Genomic DNA, 23,122 nt, shown 5'->3' with positions numbered 1-23,122 from the left:
AACGGGGCCAGGGGGCGGGAGCGCGTGCGCACACGGCGAGGATGGGGGGCGGGGGGGAGAAACACGCGCCCGGACCTGGAATTTGCTGTTTGCAAGGAACGGGAGAAGAATTTTTAAAAAGGAAATTTATTGGACAGTTAGAAGAAAAAGAAACTTACCAAATTTATGCACTTATTTAAAGCATTTGACTGCAAGTGGAAACCAAAGGAACCGTGAATGCTACAAAACGAAAAAAACAAAAACAAATTGCTGTAAAAGCTCAGCAAGTCTAGTGGCATCTGTGGAGAGAAATCAGCATTAACATTTCCGGTCCAGTGACCCTGCCTCAGAATTACTGCCACTCGACCCAAAATGTTAACTCCGATTTCTCTCCACAGATGCTACCAGACTTCAAGTGGAACTGGGCGACGTAAAACAATAAATGCAGATCTGCAAACTTAATGATAAGCCAATGAGCACCTTGCATACTGTGCAGAGAACTTTAGATGACCTCACACGTGTCAGCTGAGATAAAAACTGAAAACTATTTACGAAAGCAAACTTCTCAACATTATCTGAACCACCAAAATCTGTGCCTTTCATTAAAGGAGATTCAGCATTAGAAGGGGAGCATTTAACAGGGGGCACAATGGTGTCATGGTATCATTGCTGGAATGGTAAGCCACAGAGCAAGGTAATGCAAGTTTGAATCACACAGCAGGGTGTGAAATTTGAATTAAAAAAAAAAGTCTCGAGTTAAAAGACTAATGGTGGCCACAAGACCACTACTAATTGTTATATGAACTCATGTTGTTCACTAATGTTCTTTGGGAAAGGAAATTTGCCTAAGTGCGACTCCAGATCCACAGAAATGTGGTTGACTGACTCTTAAATGCCCTCTAAAACACTGCACTCAGTTATATCAAAGGGAACAAAACCTGGCATTAAACTAGGCATGAGAAATAAAAAGGGCAAACATAGTCCTGTAGGCATTGGAACATAGGAGCAGGAGTAAGCCATTCAACCCATCGTGCTTGCTCTGCCATTCAATACAATCACAGCTGCTCAAAAATTTCAATGTGTTGCATCCATTATTTGGAATGTATTAACTACTCCCTTAAAGATACTCAAAACAGAGCTTCTAAGCTTTCCTGGCAGAGAATTCCAGAAGTTCACAGTCCTGAATAAAACGGATTTTTCCTCATCTCAGATCTAAGTGACATTCCCCTTTTTTATTGTTCATTCATGGAACGAGGGCATTGCTACATTTATTACATGCAAAAGCAGTTATTGCCCAGAGAGCAGTTAAGAGTCAAACACATTGCTGTGCATCTGGAATCACATGGAGGTTAGACCAGGTAAGGATGGAAGATCCCTTTTCTAAAAAGGCCATTAGTTGAATTTTGCTCCGTTGTTGTAGATATGCCAACTCAGGACGCTCGAAGTCAGAACCTTAAGGGTGGTCACTGGACCTGAAACAGCTGATTTCTCTCTGCGTATGCTACCAGACCTGCTGAGTTTTCCAGCAATTTTTGTTTTTGTTTTACCTTCATCTAACTTGCATTTGGCATCATATAAATTTCCAAGGTGGTCACTTCTCATTCTCGAAAACTCCAGAGATCATAGGCCCATTTCACTACTTCCCATCTTGAAATCCCTCTGTCATCCATGGAACAAGTCTGGCAAACCTCTGTTGTTGTCCTAGAGCAATAAGATTATGGCTAGCTATTAAAGGAGAGAGTTGGGATAAAAGGAGCATCTTCTAGTTGGCAACCTGTGGTTGGTCAAGTAACACGAAGATAAAACAAAAGATCTACAGATGCTGGAAATCAAACAAAAACCAAAAATTTCAAGAGCAACTCAGCAGGTGTGGCAGCAACTGTGCAGAGAAAACAGAGCTGCCCAACTTGCTGAGTTCCTCCAGCAATTGTGGTTTTTGCTGGAGGAACATTGGTACAGATCTGGGGCTCAGTATTGTTTATGACTTGGGTGAGGAAAGCACATCTACTCTAGCCAAGTTTGCAGATAACCTTTGGAAGCACCATGGATCAGTGTCCACATATACCAGTATCTGAAGATATTAGGACAGGTGGATAAGTGGTTAAGAAAGTGTTTAATATACTTGCCTTTATGAGTCAAGGTATAGATTTTAAGAGGAGAGAAGTTATGTTGGAACTGTATGAAATATAGGTTAGGCCACAGCAACAGTATTGTGTGCAGTTCTGGAATCCACGTTATAGGAGGGATATCATAGCACTGGAGATGGTGCAGAGGAAATTTTCCAACTGGAGAGTTTCAGTAATCAAGAGAAATTGGACACACCGAGGTTGTTTTAATTTGAGCAGATGAGACTGAGGGGGAACATGATTGAGATGTAAAAAAATTGAGGGGTACCAATAGGGTGAACAGATGTTTCACCTTGACAGAGAGTTCAATGACCAGGGGATTTAAGGCAAGGGACAGAAGACTTAGAGGCGATGTAAGGAAAAGGTTTTCACCTAGAGGGTGGAGGGAATCTAGAAATCACTGCTTGTAACAGTGATAGTCAGAAATCCTCATAACACTTAAGTAACATGTCGATGCACACTTGCAATGCCAAGGTAAACAAAGCTATGGGCTCAGTCTCGGTGCTGGAAAAATCGGGTTAGAATAGTTAGGTTGTTGTGTTTGACCAACACTGAATCAATAGGCCAAAAGGGCCTTTTTCTGTGCCGTAGCTCTCAAAGGCACTATGTTGCAAAAACAGGTGAAAATGAGTTTGATACAAAAGAGTCTGCAGGGGCCTATAGACAGCTGAAAAAAGTGAGCATAAAATTACAGAGGAACCATAATGTTGGAAAATATGAGGTTATGCACTTTGATAGGAGGAATAGAGAAGAGCTAAATATTATTTAAATGGATGAAGACTGCAGAAAGCAACAGAACAACGGAAAGCATTTGGAATGTTCGCCTTCATTTCACAAAGGGAATGGAATATGAAAATAGGGTGGTTCTGCTAAACCAATACAGAGCACAAGTCAGCCTACAGCTGGCATACTGTGAACAATTTTGGTCCCATTATCTAAGAAAAATAATGCTGACATCAGACGCAGGAAAATGGAATTGTGGATTATCAGATCAGCCATAATTTCATTCAGCAGTGGAGCAGACTTCAAAAACAAAATTGCTGGAAAAGCTCAGGAGGTCTGGCAGCGTCTGTGGAGGAGAAAAAAAAAAGTTAACATTTCTGGTCCGGTGACCCTTCCCTCAGAACTGCCTCTTAGTGGAGCAGACTTGGTGTGCCAAATGGCCCACTTCTACACCTACATATTATGGAATTCTGCAATGAGTAACTCATTTCCTCACTTCCCAAAGCCTGCTCAACATCTACAAGGCAAAAGTCAAGAGTATGCTGGAATACTTTCCATTTGCCTGGATGAGTGCAGCTCCAACAACATTCAAGAAGCGTCACACATATATGGGAACACCACCACATACAAGTTTCTCTTCAAGTCGCACAGCATCCAGACTTGGAAATATATCACGGTTCCTTCAGTGTTGCTTGATCAGAATTTTGGAACTCCCTTCCTAAAGGCATTGTATGTAATCCTACACCTTGAAGACTGTTGCTGTTCAAGAAGGCTGCTCACCACCACCTTCTAGAAGACAATTAAACTGGGTAATAAACACTGACCTTGCAGCCCAGGCCAATTTCAGTGAGCAAATTGAAAAAAAAGTGTTGAGAAAACATATTCAATGCTTCGAGCCAATAAGTTCATCAAATAGTCACTGTGACCTACACCAAAGTTCTACACAATGACATCAGGTCCTTCAAATTAGTGATATAAAAGGTTCAGAATCATTATTTACCACAAAGCCGAGGTAACGTAATATGCAAGCTCACCCCCTCCCCGCCCAGTCAACTCCCAGTCTCTACATATGAATGATCTTACAGATAGAAAATTGGTTCACAGATTGGAAACAAACAATAGGAATAAATATGTCGTTTTCTGACTAACAGGCCATGACTAGTAAGGTACAACAGGAATTGGTTCGAGGACCCCAACTAATCACAATAGGCCTTAATGATTTAGAGGAGAGAATTAAATACAACATCACAAAATGTGCACACGACACAAACCTAGGTGGAAGCACGAGCTGCGAGGATGCAGCAGAGATGTTGAAGTGTGATTTCGATAGGCTGACTAAGTGGGCAAATGCATTGCAGATACAGTATAATAGATATAAATGTGAGGTTACTCACTTTGGTGACAAAATTGGAAGGGAGGTTATTACTTAAGTGGATGCAAATTGAGAGGGGGGAATGTTCAACAAGACCTGGATGTTCTTGAGCACCAATAAATGGATGTAACTGCACAGACGCAGCATGTAGTCAAGAGGTCAAATTATATGGTGGCCTTCATAGTGAGGTGATTTGAGTAGAGTAATAAGGTTGTCTTGCTGCACTTACACAAGGCATTGGTCAGGCCACACCTAGAATACTGCGTGCATTTTTAGTATCCCTATCTGAGGGAGGGTGTTCTTGCTATAATGCAGTGAAGGTTTACCAAATTGATTCCTCGGATGACAGAAATGATATGAGGAGAGATTAACTTAGTTAGGATCGTATTCACTGGAATTTAGAAGAATGAGGGGGGAATCTCACAGAAAGCTTAAAATTCTAACAGGACAGGACAGTTTAGATGCAGGAAACAGGAGTCTGATCGTGGGAGAGTCCTAAAACAGTGGTCATAGTTTAAGGATAATAAGTAAAATTTTGAGGACTGAGACAAGTAGAAATTTCTTCATCCAGGGAGTGGTGAGCCTGTGGAATTCACTACCACAGAAAGTGGTGGAGTCCAAAAACATCATGGGTTTTCAAGGAGGAGGCAGAAATAGCTGGTGACTAAAATGATATACACAGGGTAGGATTAGGACAGAACTTGACAAAGATTATACCGAATGGCAGAGCAGGCTCAAGGAATCAAATGGCCTACTCCCCCTCAAATGTTTTTACATTTCCTAATCCCGACAGCCTGTCAGGTCTTGTGACACATTAACTTTGTCAAAATAAAGCCTCTTCAGGACCAATTAACACTGCAGTTAGATGGAAGCATCTCCAGTGATGAAAAGTTGAAGTTAAATTCCAAGTGACAGAAATGCCAAATTAAAATAGCTCATTCTATTTCTATACAGTTGCCAAATATTTTTGCAAGAGCTGCACTGCTCCTTTGAGCAAAACCCTTAATTAAGATACAGAAGGGCTTAATAGTTAAAAATTACTTTTATTTTCCTGACAGTTCTTGACTGCAACAATCGAGTTTGAAACAACAGCATATTGCCTTGAATGCAACAATACGTCCCTCTGCCGATCACCTCCAGTACTGCACCCTGATTACTGAAACTCGACAGCATTTCAAACCGCATCACTTCTAATGATCCCGGAGGTATTACAAGGAATGCTTCCATCACTGCATTGTATGAAATAACCCATACATGTCAAATATCACTAAAAAGAAAATCCTTTTGTTAAGTTTATACTGAGCACACAGTTGTGTGGCATGATCTTTATGAAGTAAACAGTCAAAAGGGTCTGAGTGCACTTTTGGGTATGTTCACACTGAGCTAACAGCGCAGAACAGTATTCATTTCAATCCTGTACTCTGCTACTTGCTTTTGCATGGGCTAATAAAGGGAAAATCTCTACAGCCCTCACCTAATTCAATCAGCAAGAGAAAGAAAATGTTGGTCAGACTAGTGCATACACTCCCAGACAATCGCTACACCCGAGCAAAGGGTATAAATCAACTTTAATCAAAGCATTTAAAAAAAAGTCAATAATTATGTGCGTCTTGAATCTTCACGTTGGAAAGGGTAACTATAACAACAAATTCAGAGAGAGTACAGCAGGAATAGTTTTCTAGACCAATAGGTCAGAGTTACTCAGGGAAAAAGCTATCCTGGATAACAAGACTGGATTAATAAACATCCTCAGAGTAAAAGATTGCCAAGAAAGCGGTGATCCTAAAATGAGAGAAGTTAATGTTCAGTTTGAAAGTGAGAAACATGAGTTATGTTTAACATAATTCCCTTTATTTACATTGAAATAAGGATAGTGTTAGCCAAAGTAGACAGAGGAAAATTGATTACCCATACAGACAAGTAAGCGGCAGACATTTAAGGCAGCAATTCATGACTCTCAGCAAAAATATACCTCTGCAAAAAGATACAAAAAAGTGAGTGAAAGCCCACAAGTCTGTGGGACATGCTGTAGCCTTGACGGGTTATTTAGTCCTGCTTTCTTTTAAGACAGAGATTGAACAAGGTGTCAAGCTAACCGATGAAGACACCTTGAGGGGTTTTGGGGACTTTTTAATAAATGCAGCCCGATTGGGTGTGGGCAGCTCTCAGATTAGGGTTTCTAGGATTTGGTATTTCAGTAGCGTCAGGAGCTATTGGGGTCTGAACAGAATTGCGAGCTTCCGTGAATGTCTCCTGACTGCTGCGCTCTCTCAAGTTTTCCTTGATTTTTCTTCCCTTGGATTGGAAAGCTGCATTTGAGAATCGGTGTCTGAATCTGCCTTTTTGTCAAAGGGTGTGCTTATGAGATGTTTTATGGGATACTGGAACAATTAATATGTAATTAGTAACTGTATCTATTATTCTGTTAAATTTCCAGTAGAGTTGAAATATTCTTAAATACAAAGAAACAGGAATTTAACTACAGCGTTTAAAAAAAATTGTGTTTTATTTAATGTTGAGTACTTTGACCAGTCGTGTTTCAATTGGAACAGACATTTGTCCTTAAAATATGTTAGAGTTAGACTCTAAGCTACCTTGTTAAATTATTCCGAGGGAGTCTGGTCTAGTCCATAACAACTAGCATAAATTCAGCAAAGGAGGACAAAAAACACAGTAAAGTAAGGAGGAAAATAAATGAGGGCAAGTTAGCAATGGATATTATTACTACCAGTAAGATCTTCATTAAGTGAAAGAAAAGACAAAAAGTCAAAGTAAACATGGACCCTTTAGGAAATGGATCTGGGGAGCTGGTCTTGGAGAACAAGAAAATAGCAGAGGAGTTAAACAGATATTTTGCATTAGTCTTTATAGTGGAAGATACTTCAAACATCCCATTAATACTGAACAATACTGGAGGGAGGAATTACATACCATCACCAGACAAGCATGAGACAAACTCATGGGGCTAAAGGCAAACATGTCCTGTAGCCCCAACGGCTTCCATCTTTGGATCCTAAAAGGAGTAGCTACACAGATAGTGGACAGATTGGTTGTAATTTTCCAAAAATCCTTGGACTGCAAAAAGGTACCAGAGGATTGGAGAACAATAACACTATTCAAAAAAGGGAGGGAAGCAAAAAGCAGGTAACTAAAGGCCAATTAACCTAACCAATTGTTGGAAAAATGCTGGAATTAATTAAGTGTGTAATAGCAGCATATCCGGAAAATCACAATCCAATAAACCAAAGTCAGTACAGTTTCAAAGGCAGATTACTGATAAGGTTTTCAAGGAAATCTCAGAATGTAGAAAGGGAACCAGTGTGTTGTATTCAGGCTTTCAGAAGGTGTTTGACAACGTACCTCACAAAAGGTTTAAGTCTTACAGCAAAAGCTCAGTATTGGAAATAGTAAGTTGGTCTGGATGGAGAACTGGCTAATGGTTAGGAATTCGTAACTAGGGTTAAGGGGTTCTTTCTCAGGTTGGCAATCCATGACCAGTGGGATTCCACAGGGATCTGTGTTGGGACTAAAACTCCTTCCAATATATATCAATTGACAGGCCGACGAGGGAAGAGGCCATTCTAGACTTGGTGCTCGGAAACGAGCCGGGGCAGGTATCAGATCTTGTGGTGGGAGAGCATTTTGGTGATAGTGACCATAACACTCTCTCATTCTACATAGCTATGGAGAAGGAGAGGATTAGGCAGAATGGGAGGATATTTAATTGGGGAAGAGGAAACTATGATGCGATTAGACACGAGTTAGGAAGCATGGACTGGGAGCAGTTGTTCCATGGTAAGGGAACTATAGACATGTGGAGATGGTTTAAGGAACAGTTGTTGGGAGTGATGAGTAAATATGTCCCTCTGAGACAGGCAAGAAGGGGTAAGATTAAGGAACCTTGGATGACGAGAGCGGTGGAGCTTCTAGTGAAAAGGAAGAAGGTAGCTTACATAAGGTGGAGGAAGCTAGGGTCAAGTTCAGCTAGAGAGGATTACATGCAGGCAAGGAAGGAGCTCAAAAATGGTCTGAGGAGAGCCAGGAGGGGGCACGAGAAAGGCTTGGCAGAAGGAATCCGGGAAAACACAAAGGCATTTTACACTTACGTGAGGAATAAGAGAATGGTCAAAGAAAGAGTAGGGCCGATCAGGGATAGCATAGGGAACTTGTGTGTGGAGCCTGAGGAGGTAGGGGAAGCCCTAAATGAGTTTTTTGCTTCTGTCTTTACGAAAGAAACGACCTGTGTAGTGAATGAAACCTTTGAAGAGCAGGTGTGCATGCTGGAATGGATAGAGATAGAGGAAGCTGATGTACTGAAAATTTTGTCAAACATTAAGATTGACAAGTCGCCAGGCCCGGATCAGATTTGTCCTCGGCTGCTTTGGGAAGCGAGAAATGCAATTGCTTCGCCACTTGCGAAGATCTTTGCATCCTCGCTCTCCACTGGAGTCGTACCTGAGGACTGGAGAGAGGCAAATGTAATTCCTCTCTTCAAGAAAGGAAATAGGGAAATCCCCGGCAATTATAGACCGGTAAGTCTCTCGTCTGTCGTCTGCAAGGTGTTAGAAAGGATTCTGAGGGATAAGATTTATGACCATCTGGAAGAGCATGGCTTGATCAAATACAGTCAACACGGCTTTGTGAGGGGTAGGTCATGCCTTACAAACCTTATCGAGTTTTTTGAGGATGTGACTAGTAAGGTTGATGAGGGTCAAGCTGTGGATGTGGTGTATATGGACTTCAGTAAGGCATTTGATAAGGTTCCCCATGGAAGGCTCATTCAGAAGGTCAGGAGGAATGGGATACAGGGGAACTTAGCTGCTTGGATACAGAATTGGCTGGCCAACAGAAGACAGCGAGTGGTAGTAGAAGGAAAATATTCTGCCTGGAAGTCAGTGGTGAGTGGGGTTCCACAGGGCTCTGTCCTTGGGCCTCTACTGTTTGTAATTTTTATTAATGACTTGGACGAGGGAATTGAAGGATGGGTCAGCAAGTTTGCAGACGACACAAAGGTCGGAGGTGTCGTTGACAGTGCAGAGGGCTGTTGTAGGCTGCAGCGGGACATTGACAGGATGCAGAGATGGGCTGAGAGGTGGCAGATGGAGTTCAACCTGGATAAATGCGAGGTGATGCATTTTGGAAGGTCGAATTTGAAAACTGAGTACAGGATTAAGGATAGGATTCTTGGCAGCGTGGAGGAACAGAGGGATCTTGGTGTGCAGATACATAGATCCCTTAAAATGGCCACCCAAGTGGACAGGGTTGTTAAGAAAGCATATGGTGTTTTGGCTTTCATTAACAGGGGGATTGAGTTTAAGAGTCGTGAGATCTTGTTGCAGCTCTATAAAACTTTGGTTAGACCGCACTTGGAATACTGCGTCCAGTTCTGGGCGCCCTATTATAGGAAAGATGTGGATGCTTTGGAGAGGGTTCAGAGGAGGTTTACCAGGATGCTGCCTGGACTGGAGGGCTTATCTTATGAAGAGAGGTTGACTGAGCTCGGTCTCTTTTCATTGGAGAAAAGGAGGAGGAGAGGTGACCTAATTGAGGTATACAAGATAATGAGAGGCATAGATAGAGTCGATAGCCAGAGACTATTTCCCAGGGCAGAAATGGCTAGCACGAGGGGTCATAGTTTTAAGCTGGTTGGTGGAAAGTATAGAGGGGATGTCAGAGGCAGGTTCTTTACGCAGAGAGTTGTGAGAGCATGGAATGCGTTGCCAGCAGCAGTTGTGGAAGCAAGGTCATTGGGGTCATTTAAGAGACTGCTGGACATGCATATGGTCACAGAAATTTGAGGGTGCATCCATGAGGATCAATGGTCGGCACAACATTGTGGGCTGAAGGGCCTGTTCTGTGCTGTACTGTTCTATGTTCTATGTAATTTTAAGGAAGTGAACGTACTGTAGTCCAGTTTGCAGAAGACATGACATGACAGCTGGAAAGGCAAGTTGCAAGAGGGATACAAACTGTTTACAAACAGATATTGGTAGGTTAACTAAGTGGGCAACAAGTTGCCAAATGCAGTACAAATGGGAAAATGTGTTTTGAAATGGGGCTATGAGGCTCATTGAGAGACACAGGGGTCATGTGGGATAACAGGGGTTATGCACATCTATGAAAATCCAGCTCGAAGTATCCAAACCTTCAACATAAATACACAAATGTAGCAACCATCATTGCACTACATCAACAAATGAAAATATAAACGCAAGGTGGCGATTGTGAAGCTAATTTTAGAAGCACTTCAGCCACAATGCACTGTCAATCGAGAGCATGTACATAAAAAGAATGCCTGAGTAAGCAGCTTCTCGTTGCTCTAAATTTTACCTGTTTAACCACCTCCTGCTTCGATTTGTTCAGCTCTTCGTACTTGAGTTTCCACTGGCTGACATCCACCTCCAACTTCTCAATATGCTTACTGAGTGTGCTCTTGTCCCTAATGAGAAAGTACAGTTAGAATTACTGCAAATGTTCATTCAGTTCATACTAATTTGCACGATTACAAAACTTGGATTCGTAATTCAAGATGTGAAAATATTGCTTTCACTTCTACAATTTTTCAAAATAGTACATTGAGAAGAAGCTTTCTAGCTTGCAAAATGACTCCTTCATATTATATCACATCCATCTACTTAGAATATATGTATTTACGATTCAACCACTAATCTGTGCTAGCATGGTCTTTGGCACAGGCCCCGTACTCTTGCTCCTGCCTGACACTGCCCTCATGCTGAAGACACAGCCTAAACATTTTCAAAGCTAGCAAACTGAACAGGCATGGAAGTTCCATTTTTTAATGTACCTGGAACTGTGCCTCAATGCAACTTACTTATGACTCTGTGCTTCAAAGCTTAGTGGGAGGTTGAGCTGCGTGGAGGATGCAGATGCTTCAGTGCAAGTTGAACTACTTGAATAAGGGGTGAATGCATGGCAGATGCAGTATAATATGAATAAACGTGAGGCTGTCCAGTTGGGGAACAAGAGGAAGACAGATTATCTGAATGGCTATAAATCGCAAGAGGCAAATGGGCAACAAACATGCAAGCACCGAAGGTGGAAATTGGCAGGAAACAAAAGAAATTTGTACGTTGGCATTTGTAGTGAGGGAGCATACATACAATAGAAATGCCTTCGTGCAACTATGGCTGATACCACACCTGAAATTGTGTGCGCACTTATGATCTCTCAATCCGAGGAAGAATGTTCTCGTTATGCAGGAAATTGAGTGATTTACCAGACTAATTTCTTGGATGGCAGGACTGATTTATTAAGGGGGAATGAATTAGTTAAGATTATATTTGCTGGAGTTCAGAAGAATGAAGGAGAAATCTCAGAAACCTAGCAAATTCTAACAAGACTAGATAGGTTAGATCCAAGAAGGATGCTCCCATTAGCAGGGGAGTCCAAAACCAGAAGTCACAGTTGAAGGATGTGGGATAAATCATTTGACACAAGATGCCCTGCACTGTCATGCTGCGCTTTACTGCAACACTCTACCTGTGACACGGTGCCCTACTGCGACTTGCTGTGACCAGATTACCTGGTTCCATTACGAGACATACACACTGGTCAGGTCACCAGGAGAACAATCATGCTCTTCAAAATAGTGTCATGGGATCTATTATATCCACCAAAAGTGGGAACCAAGTTTATTAATTCTTGAAAAATATGCTTTCCAAAAGGGCAACCGTCCCAAGCAACGTACTGTAGTGTCAGCATGGATTACCAGCTCATACTTGTGTAGTGGCATTTAAATGCACAGTTTAACTCAAATAATGCACAACCCATCATGAACATTTAGGTTACAGGGACAGAGTACTCAAAAAAGTAAAGCAAGAGGCTTGAGTCTCCTATACTTACTCCCTCTCTTTCTGTAGAGTTTTCTGGGATTCGTCTAAACGCAGCTGCAATGCAGTGACTTTAGTGGCATCCTCTTCAATGATGGTCACTTCATCCCATAGGATGCGATTCCTCTCATGGCGGCTGAGGGAAGTGCGCACACTCTGAGTACCGCGTTGGTCCCAGGTCTCTGTGTTCTCCTGCTTGGCTTTCATAATAGTTTCCATTAATTCCACCTCCTGCACAATATATGAACAAATTATAGTTATCACATGTACTTGTACAGCAGTGGCAGAGTCACTCACTGCGCCTTTAAGTTGATGGATCTTCACCCATTCAATATTCACAGAATCAGAGGACAGAAGAAACACTTCGGCCTTTAAGTCTGCACTGACAAAATTATTCCATCTACAACGGACTCACCTTCCAAGTCTTGGCCCATACTTTGAATGTTACAACATTGAGAACATAGAGCAGTACAGCACAGGAACAGGCCATTCAGCCTAAGTATGGGTCAATAATGATGCTAAACAAATCCCATGTGCCTGCATGTTGTCCATATTCCTCCATTCTCTGCTTGTTCAGATGTCTATCCAATTGTATCTTAAACTTGGCTATTGTACCTACCTCTATCACATCCTCTGGCAGTATGTTCGAGGCAACTACTACTTTCTGGGTAAAAATTCTTTATTCTCACAACTCTTTTAAACCACCCCCGCCAACCTTAAACCTACACCCCCTGGTGTTTGACATTTCCATCCTGGGAAAGAAACTTTGACGATCCAGTGCTTCCAATTTTTAATGTGTCTATCAGGTCACCTCCTAGCAAAATCAATCCAAGTTTATCCAATCTCTCCTTATAGGTAATGCACTCCAATCCAGGCAACACCCAGGTAAACTTCTCTTGTATCCTGTCCAAAGCCTCCATGCATCCTTCTTGTAGTGCAGTGACCAGAACTGCACACAATACTCCAAACGTGACATGACCAAAGTCTTGTACAATTGCAACGTGACTTGCCAACTTTTACACTCAATGACCCAACCTATGAAGGCAAACATGTCATAATCCTTGAGATAATGGGAACTGCAGATGCTGGAGAATCCAAGATAATAAAGTGTGAAGCTGGATGAACACAGCAGGCCAAGCAGCCTCTTATGTCATAATCCTTCTTTGTTACCTCATCCACTTGTGTTGCCACTTTCATGTAGCTGTGGATTTGCACCCCAAGATCCCTCTATGTATCCTCATTCGTAAAGTGTACACTTTCCTCTTGCACTTGACCTCCCAAAATGCATCACCTCATGCTTAAACCCTGTCTGCCATTTCTCTAGCTAACTTTCAAGCTGACCCATCTCTTGCTGCATCCTTTGCTGACCTTCCTCAATATCCATAATTCTACCAATTTTCATGTCATCTGCAAATACATTTTCATCCAAATATATATCCTTGCAGAACACTATTGGTCACAGTTCTCGGGTCAGAAAAGACATCGTACCATAACTACCCACTGTCTATGACCAAGATAATTTTGTGCCCATAATGCGAGAAAAAAGTGACCTATCTTTAGAGTCGAGTCCTGAAGAAGGGTTTCGGCCTGAAACATTGACTTACCCGCTCCTCAGATGCTATCTGACCTGCTCTGTGTTTCTAACCTCACACGTACAGACTCTGGCTTCCAGCATCTTCAGTCCTTATTGTCTCTTCTCTCTGTTTAAAGCCATGCTGATTATCCCTAATAAGTTCACTCTTTTCCCAATGCAAGTAAATCCTGTCCCGAAGAATCTTCTCCAGCAACTTCCTGACCACTAATGTAAGGTTCACTAGTCCAATATTTGCTGGATTATCCCTGTTGCCCTTCTTGAGCAAAGGATAACATTGGCTATTCTCCAATATTCTGGGATCTTGCCTGTGGCTAAAGTGGAAACAAATAGCTCTGCCGAGGCCCTGACAATCTCCTCCTTCGCCTTCTTCAGTATCCTGGGATAAATCGCATCGGGGACTGATTTAGCTACCTTAATGTTTTTCCAAGACACCTAACACCTCTTCCTCCTTGATATCATCATGCCTTAGAGTAGCAACAAGCCGCACCTCTAAACTTATCATCCATGTCTTTCTCCTTGGGAATACAGTTGGGACATACTCATTAAGGACATCAACCACTTCCTCTGGTTCCATACAAATGCCTTCCTTTGTCCTCGAGTGAACCCATCTTTCTCCCAGTTACCCTCTTGTCCTAATTTATGTATAAAATGCCTTGTGATTCTCTTTAATCCTGCATGCCATAAGGACATTTCATGGTCCCTTCCAGCCTTCCTAATTTATTTTTAACTTAATTTCTGCATGCTTCACCCACAAAACGCCTTGATTGATCTGTCTCCTAAACTTTATAGGTTTCCTTTTCCTCTTTAGCTAAAAACTTGCAACACCTCTCATCATCCAAGGTTTCCAAATCTTGCCATCATTATCTTTGGTCACAGGAACGTCTGGTCCTGTACTCTGGTCAACTGGCTTTTAAAGCTACCTTGACATGGCAGATGTGGATTTACCTTCATACTGCTGCCCCCAGTCTAACTTGTTCAGTTCCTGCCTAATAGTGTTGTAACTAGCCTTTCTGCAGTTTAGCACTTTCACCAGGGGAATACTCTATCCTTCTCCATAACAACCTAATTATCTGTTCTCAAAATGCTCTTCCACTGAAACTTCTGGTCAGATTCATTCCCCAGTTTAATACGGTCAACTATGTTTCAAGAATCCCACCATGTCTAACAAATTCTGTCACTAGCACTGAGGGAGTCACAGCGTCTAGAAATTAAGTTCAGCAACTACCACAACCTTGTTGTTTTTCATATCTTTCCATGATCTGCTTACATATCTGTTCCTCTATCTCCTGCTGGCTATTGAGAAGTCTAACCTCACCATGAGAAGAAGAAACATGCAGTCATTAAGTTCTAACTTACTGCATGAGCTCTCCACTGTAGGGATTCTATGAATACTCAAGGGACAAACTCAAATGGTTACAGTACCAGGCAAATGATCTTGAATGGCTACAGTATGAGAGACAGATTCCAATTGATAGTGCACTGGGCAGATGAATTCCAATGGATAGAGAATTAGATGAATATAATGGTTAGTCTACAAGAGATGAACTGGTTCACCAGAATATTAGGTGAATGGATGTGGCCATTGTAGAAGCAAACTCTAATAGCTCAAGTGTTAGATAGATGATTATCAGAAAGATTACTACTGGGGTGGGGTGGGGTGAATTCCTAAGAGATAAATTCTGATAGTTACAGCAGTGGAAAGAAATGCACCGGTTGGGGCAGCAGCAGCGGTATTCGAGAGATGACCACTGGTTAGGGGAATCATAGTCTATGTAGGATGAACTGCGATTCTTGGAATTGCTCATCCTTTGAAAGCTTATCATGTTATTATCTCATTTACAAGATGCTTCTGGATGGTCTCTTTCAGGCAAGAAAGATAAACGAAATCAGTTCATGGGAACTGTTCTGACGGCTGCCGGACAGTACAGCTGTTAGACATGAACAGGAAGTTCGAATAATTTTAGTGGGGAGAAGGTGCAAGGTATTTACACTTGGAGAAAATGGCAGACTGTGTGTTAACCGTGGAGACTGAATCTCCAGAGGCCCAGAAAGCTGTTGACAAGTTGGATTGTCAACAGATATGCTTTAAACTGTACATTTAGTTTGAAGGTAAAATAGAGCGGGCTCTCAAAATCTAGCTAATTAGCACTCTACCTTGAAATAAAAAGATAAAATCACCATAGTCCTACCAGATCATCAGGCAGCTCTCTCAGAATTGGTAGTCGTTGAACCTGAGAGTCAGCAAGGGGAGATGGTGAAAAGGAGAGTCCTTCATGGTAACCTCAGCTGATGTGGAAATTGAACCCATGCTGTTGGCATTGTTCTACATTGCAATCCAGCTGTTTAGGAAACTGAGCTAACTGACCCCTTCACCTTTAAGAAAGCCGGGGAACAGAAAACAGGTAACTACAAGATGGGTTAGTGCTTTATAGTGGAATAATTAAAAAGAAAATCAGTGTGATCAGAGTCATTCTTTTGTAAACAGGAAATTATGTTTAACTGGTCTGTTAGATCTATTTGATGAGAGAACTTCCTAGTGGGTAGAGAGGAATTGTTAATATAATAAGCCAAATAGATATAGGGGCACTCTATGGGCATTGATAGAAAATTGGTTAAGAATTAGAGAGCAGCGATAAATGGTGTATTTTCTGAGTAGCAAACTGTAATAAATAGTGTGCCACAGGGAGCAGTGTTAGGCACTGCACTATTCACAATTTACATCAATAATTTGGACAAAATCAAATGTATTGTTGCAATATTTATGAATGACAGCATGGCAGCTAGGAAAGTGTTAAGTCATAGAGAGTTACAGTGGGCTATAGAAAGGCCACAGTAAAATGTATAAAAAAAGTGTGTAAATTTCACCACTTTGGTGTGAAGAACAGAGAAGTAGCATTTTGCTAAAAGGAAGAACTCTGAAATACACAGGGATAAAGGTTTGAGTGAAGATTTGTAGCTCGGACGCTCATGTTGTAGATGTTGGTGTGTTCGCTGAGATGGGAGGTTTGACAGCAGACATTTCATCCCCCTACTAGGTGATATCCTCAGTGCTGTGGAGCCTCATGTGAAGTGCTGTTATCTTGTGCTGGCTCGAATTTATATGATCTGGTTTTCGTTGCTTCCAGTAGGTGCCGGTTCCTGCCACGCGTTGTAATTGTCAGTATATCAGGTCGAATTCAATGTGTTCGTTGATGGAGTCTGAGGATAAATGCCAAGCCTCCCTGGCTGTCCTGTTTAGCTGTCCCATGATAGTAGTGTTGTCCCAGTTGAAAAAGTGTGGTTTTTCTCACGTGTATTGAAATCAAGGACATCTGGTCATGTTGTTTAGTTACTAGCTGATATCTGTGGATGCGGGTTGCTAGTCTGCCCGTTTGTCCCACACAGTGTTTTGTGCAGTCTCCACAGAGTATATTGTGAACCACATTCATCCTGTTCATGTTATCTATTGGGTCTTGAACCCTGGTCAGTTACTGTCTTAGTGTGCCCGCCAGTTTATGTGCTGTCATGATTCCTGAGTAGTCTGGCTGCAAGTTGAGGTTGTTTTGTTAAAATCTATGGTGTAGTGGTTGTTGTTTGGGATTTTGGCGAGTCCTGGTCGTGTTATCAATTGGCTAGTTATCTGTGGATGAAGCTGCCAGGGTATCCAATTGACAAATTTTGGCCAATCACACCCACACCAGCCCTGTGAAGAGCATCCCACCCAGACCCATTCCCTTGCATTTCCTATGACCTATGCACCTGACCTGCGTATCTTTGAACTGTGGGAGGAAACTGGAGCAACTGAAAGAAACCCACACAGACACAGGGAGAACATGCAAACTCCATGTAGACAGTTGCCCATGGCTGGAATCAAACCCAGGTCCCCTTGAGCTGTGAGGCAGCAGCGCTAACCACTGACATACCACGCTGCCCTGTGATTTTACATCTGCGGTAGGGAAGCTATTTGAGAAAACGCATCTCCATTTATGGAGGCAAGTTTATACACAGTCATTTGTTACAGCTAATACCCTAAAATACAAAAATTGTGACTGTCAGTATTGCAGATATCAACTGAAACTTCAATTTCTTGTCACAGGCTCTTAGTTTCTACAGGGATTGTAACAACTTCCCTTGCACTTTTGCTGCAATTCTGCATTGTAATGTGCTCTGTTATCAAATGGTGTCATTATGTTACATCTTGAAATTGGGAGGGTTTTGCAAGGTTGTTTGTTGAGGTAGAAGGCAGGAATTAATATGGGCAAGCAGTGTTTAATGAGAAAGGAATTGAGAAGACAGGAACTGGGTCTTGAGGACAAGATTATTTTGGAGAGGGCAAGCAGGGAGATTGGGAGAGAAACACAACAGAGATACAAACTCTGGCACAGAGTGCCACGAAGTATCAGTGACAGCTAAATACATCAAAAGATGCAAACAGTATCAATGGAACTTGAGATGAACAACTGTAAAGCCCTTGTTAAGAAGTCACAATCAGCACAAACTGTTCCATTAAAAGTGTTTTAGGCAGCTCACCTTGCTTTTCAAAGTTTTCACTGTCTCCATATCTCGTACTGGCTCTTGCTCTGGAACGTTTAAACTCTCACTCTCCTTCTCGGATACTAATTTATTATCCAGTATCTGCTCACAGTGTTGGACATTCTTGATTTGCTCAGCCTCCAAACGCAGCTGTTCGTTCTCATTGGACAGTTCCTGCTTTTCTCGTTTCACCGTTGTTAGTTCTTTGGTCAGTGCCTCCAGCTTCTGCCTCAGCTGCCTTACCTCCTCCCTGGATTTGTTCCTTTCCGCCCTGACTTTGCTCCATTTTTCCCGCCAGTTGGCCGTGCAGTCGGACCACCAGCGCATGGTTTTCTCCATCTGGGCAGCCCGTGCTCGAGCTTCCTCCAGCTCACGTAGCCGCAGCTCCTCCCGGCTCTCCCAGTCACCATCCAAGCAGAGAGGGAGCTGTGGACTTGGAGTCTGCCCTCCAATTTTGGGAGCTGCAGGCACGGTCTCTGGGCTGCACATTCTCTCAGGCTGCAGGCTGAGGCTTTGCTGGCTGTGGCTGCTCAGGAGTGACGACTTGTTAGACTGCCCGGTCTCGACCAACTGGGAGCCACCGGTCTGGCTCATCGCAAGGGGAAAATGTTGTTTCTCTTAGACAGACATTGTAGGCTGCACCTTTCTGAATTCCATTCCATGTGCAACCTACAGATGGAAAAACAGACAATTACACAGTGCACATTCAGGAAGGGTGTATTGAACACTACAAGCAGTTTGTCCAGCAATCTGTGCAGAAATAAGCACTGAGATTTACATTTAAACTGCTGAAATAATGAGGCCATTCAGCCCCTTCAGCCAATACCATCATCCAATCAGGTCATGATTGATCTGTATTTGAATTCCTTCCATGTTGATTCCACAACTGTTCAACCCCTTATCCCAATGGAAGATTACTTATTCGCAATTCCCAAACTTCAGCCAACCATCCCAGCCTCTGAAGTTTCTGTGAAATATTGATGATCCAACACAATTTCAAGTAGCACGGATGACTACAGCAGGCCAAGCAGCAGAGGAGCAAGGCAGCTGACGTTTTGGGCCGAGACCCTTCTAGGGTCTGAACCCGAAATATCCGCCTTCCTGCTCCTCTGATGCGGTCATCCAGCTCTACACTTTGTTATCTCACATTCTCCAGCATCTGGTCTTCCTACGATCCCTTTCAAATAGGATGGATTGGTCACACATGCAGATCAGTGGTAGATTCAATTCAAACGCGATAAATGTGAGATGATGCACTTTGGATGAAGGATAAAGACAAGAAAGGAGTCAAAGAAAGGCAGGATGCCAAAAAGCTCAGGAACAGTGGAATCTTCGAGCACTCGCCCACAGACCCCTGAAAGTGACAGGACAGGTTAACAAGGCAAAGACGGCATGCGGAATGCTTGCCTTCACTGGCTTTGGCACAGATTGGGAGCAGGGAGTTCATACTGGAAATGGACAGAACTTTGGGGAAACCACAACTGGAGCAGTGTGCAGATCTGGTCACCACACAAAAGGAAGGATACAATTGCTCTGAAGTCAGCACAAAAGTTTCACCAGGATGTTGGCTGGGATGGAGCATTTCAGCTATGAAGAGAAGCTGGATAAGCTCAAGTTATTTTTTTGGAGCACAGAAGGTTGAGGTGGGATCTAATAGGAGTACAGGATTGAGGGTTAAGGACAGGCTAAATAGAAACAGCTGTTCCCCTTAATTGAAGGGTCAAAAACAAGGGGGGGTGGAGGGGGAAGAGAGACGCGGCGCGGCGCGGCATCATTTTAAAGTTAAAGTTAAAGGCAGGGAGTTTAGAAGAGATTTGAGGAAAATGTTTTCATCCAGAACATGGAGTTGTGGAATGCACCGCCTGGGGGGAAAGCTGAGGCAGGAAACATCACAATCTTTAAAAAGTATTTAGTGAGCAATTGAAATGATGTAACATTCAAAGTGCAGTACAGACACAATGGGCTGAACAACTTTTATGGGGATTGGGTGGGACGCTTTTCAGAGGGCTGATGCAGACTTGATGGGTTGAATGACCTGCTTCTGCAGGGTAGGGCTTTTCTGATTCTATGATTCTTCTCTATGTATGACTCTAAGATTACACGAAAGGCTGTCCAAATTTATGCTCAACTAAATTTCTGAGTTTTTTTTAAAAATGAAGTGATAGTGCGAAGTAGAGAAACCTGGTATATATGTGCATTGATCATTGAAGGAGGTAAGTGAAGTTGCCACAGTCCAGCTGGACACGAGGGCTGCTCTCTCATTACAAACGAAAGAAGTGCTAAGGGTCACCAGGCCCCAAGCGAGGGGGAAGGATTGAGGAGAGTCCTTGATTGCATCTCAAACCAGCCAGCCAACTAAACAAACCAAACCCCTAGGGTCAGACCAGACTGAGGAAGTGGTTAATAAAACATACAGTATCCTAAACTTTACTAATGCAGGGTGTACAGTAAAGAACAAGCTGATGTTGTGCTTGTCAAAGACACCAGTTACACCAGAGTTGAAATACTGTGTCCAGTTCCAGGCAACACAGTTTAGGAAGAATATGAAGGCACTGGAAAGAATGCAGAAATGATTCATGCAATTAGTACAAGGGATAAGGATTTTTCTTTTGGATTTTGTTTGGCACAGACTCAGTTGGCCAAAGGGCTTTTTTCTGTACTGTAGACCTCTGACTCTATGAGAAACTGCAAGTACATGGATAGGTTGGGCATGCTGGAACTGTTTTCACTGGAGAAGAGAAGGTTGAGAGACAGTTTGATTGAGATTTACAGAATCATTGGGGGTCTGGACAGAAAATAGAGGAAGAAATTGGTGATGGAAGAATGTAGGACAGAGGGCATCAGTTTAAGGTGATTAAAATGAAGAAATAGTGATAGGAGGAGAAACACCTTCACATCCTGAGTGATCAGGATCTGGAAGGGAACAGCCTGTGTGTTCTGAGGGCAGGTTCAATTCAGGCTTTCAAAAAGGGATTGGATCGTTATTTCAAAAAGGAGCACGTGTCAGGCGACGGGGAACTCACTGTGTTGCTCCTTCAGAGGGCCAGTACAGACACAATGGAAGGGCCCAGTGGCCTGTTGTAACCAAGCTGGAACCGTAAACAACATTTTGAGGAGTGGGGGGCCTCTCACTCTTGGAGAGACTTGAGATCAGCAGCTTTCATATGATTCTAAATGATTTTGAAATAACACTGCACCTCGACAGCACTTTAACATGTTGCAGTTTTATAGATAATTTGACATTAAAACGCTGTTTAATTTGAGACACCCACGTATGGCCTCGGCCTTCAAGAGGACCAAAGTCCTTCAGCTGGCGTCTCCTTCTCCTCACATCTCGGCAGGTCTTCACCTGGAGTTCGAGACAGATAGCATTGATATTGCTGTGCATGTCCTTCACTCACACCATCCTCAACTTTTCACAGTATTATTACACAAAAAATTAGATCTGGGTATACAATACTGCCTTTAATGTACATATTACAAATGTGCCATTCATCAGGATAAAGTGCCTGGAATTTTGCTTCAATCACCCAACTCCGTCCTCCTTCCCGCTGTCTGCTCAAACTTACTTTGATTGTTGCAGAAATTATAATTTGTACTGGTGGCATCTGCTTTGTACTCTAATTCTACTGGGAGATTCAAGTTCTAACATTTACAGTCACTATTTCAGATATGTGCAATTTTATGTCATGTAGGACTGCACAGAAAGGAAGAGCTATCATGTGAGGATTGGTTGACAAATGTGGATCTTTGGTAGATGAATGGGGCAGGGGAGGTGGAATCTCATGGAGGCTCATATACACAGAGACCTGGATACAGTGGACATGTAGTACATGTTTTCACTTGAGCGCACAGCCGCAGAATGAAGGAACAATCCTGTGGAACTGAGACGAGGACGATTTTCTTCAGCCACAGGGTGGTGAACCTGTGGAACTCATTGCTGCAGAAGGCTCCGAAGGGAAAGTCATCAAGTACTTAGAGTTACATTGTTGATTAGAAAGGGGATCAAAGCATCCAGGGAGAAGGCAGGAGAATGAGGTTGAGAAACACATCAGCCATGATCAGACAGTGGAGGCTAATTCTGCTTGTGTATCTTAAGGTCTTGAGATGGAGGAGTCAAATGTGCCCCCTTTCTGATATGGGCTGTTTGAAAAACTGATTTTGGTCCCCAGTACTGTCTACAGCAAACACACCTACACTGATAAATAGACACATCGGGATTTGTTGCTCCCCCTACACACACAGAGAGAGGATTAGTGTTATCAGCAGTCTCATAAATAGGGCCTAAGTCAGTTGCTCACCTCACAAAGCTGGCAGAAATAACACCCATGAAATCTATCCTACATCACACGGAGGCCATCTTGATCACACCACTGTTTGCTGTGAATCATGTCAAGTCACAAATGGGCTCAAAAGGCAAAATCAGTTCCACTCCTGAAAAGTATCAGCCTACTTAAATTACCCTGGAATCAGAGTATCTCAAAATGTTGAACAGATTTATTTCATGTTGCTGCTAAGCAAAATGGTCTGGCTTTTTAAAAAAAAGGAGGTGCATGCATTTCAGTGCCGGTGTGCTGCCAGGTTGTACATCCCAATGAACGGGGGGGGATGTCCTGTGGTTGTTTGGTCCCAACGCAAAACGGAAACTTTCCTGCACCTCTGATGCTGCCTGGCCTTCTGTTTTTACTCCAGCTCCATATTTTATTATCTTGACCTCGTTTCATGACTCATTTATACATCTTAGAAGCAAGATGCATTCATAGTTAGGGATTTATTCACTGGAAATAAAACGGAACATGAGATTAGGTAGACAGGTAGACCATTACAGCACAGTACAGGCCCTTCGGCCCTCAACGTTGTGCCGACCTGCCATACCGATCTCAAGCCCATCTAACCTATTATTATTTCATTTTCATCCATATGCTTATCCAATGACGACTTAAATGTACCTAAAGTTGGCAAATCT

General features: G+C 42.6%; 1 protein-coding gene across 3 annotated transcripts in view; it reads right to left on the bottom strand.

Annotated features, from left to right (window-relative positions):
* Positions 1-23,122, bottom strand: part of ccdc102a (coiled-coil domain containing 102A) — a 172,157-nt gene that overhangs the window by 95,167 nt on the left and 53,868 nt on the right. For all 3 annotated transcript variants that reach the window (XM_048546642.2, XM_048546643.2, XM_048546641.2), the window contains exons 2-4: positions 18,154-18,825; positions 12,064-12,281; positions 10,531-10,639 (exon numbers count right to left, since the gene is read on the bottom strand). In XM_048546642.2, coding sequence (XP_048402599.1) covers positions 10,531-10,639; positions 12,064-12,281; positions 18,154-18,750 — 924 coding nt within the window. In that variant the 5' untranslated portion in view covers positions 18,751-18,825. The remainder of the gene's footprint in view (positions 1-10,530; positions 10,640-12,063; positions 12,282-18,153; positions 18,826-23,122) is intronic.

Source organism: Stegostoma tigrinum, chromosome 16, assembly GCF_030684315.1.
Source record: "Stegostoma tigrinum isolate sSteTig4 chromosome 16, sSteTig4.hap1, whole genome shotgun sequence".
In the NCBI taxonomy this organism is placed as follows: Eukaryota; Metazoa; Chordata; class Chondrichthyes; order Orectolobiformes; family Stegostomatidae; genus Stegostoma; species Stegostoma tigrinum.
Note: the sequence above shows the minus strand (reverse complement) of the source record. Positions and strands in the feature narration are given on the sequence as shown.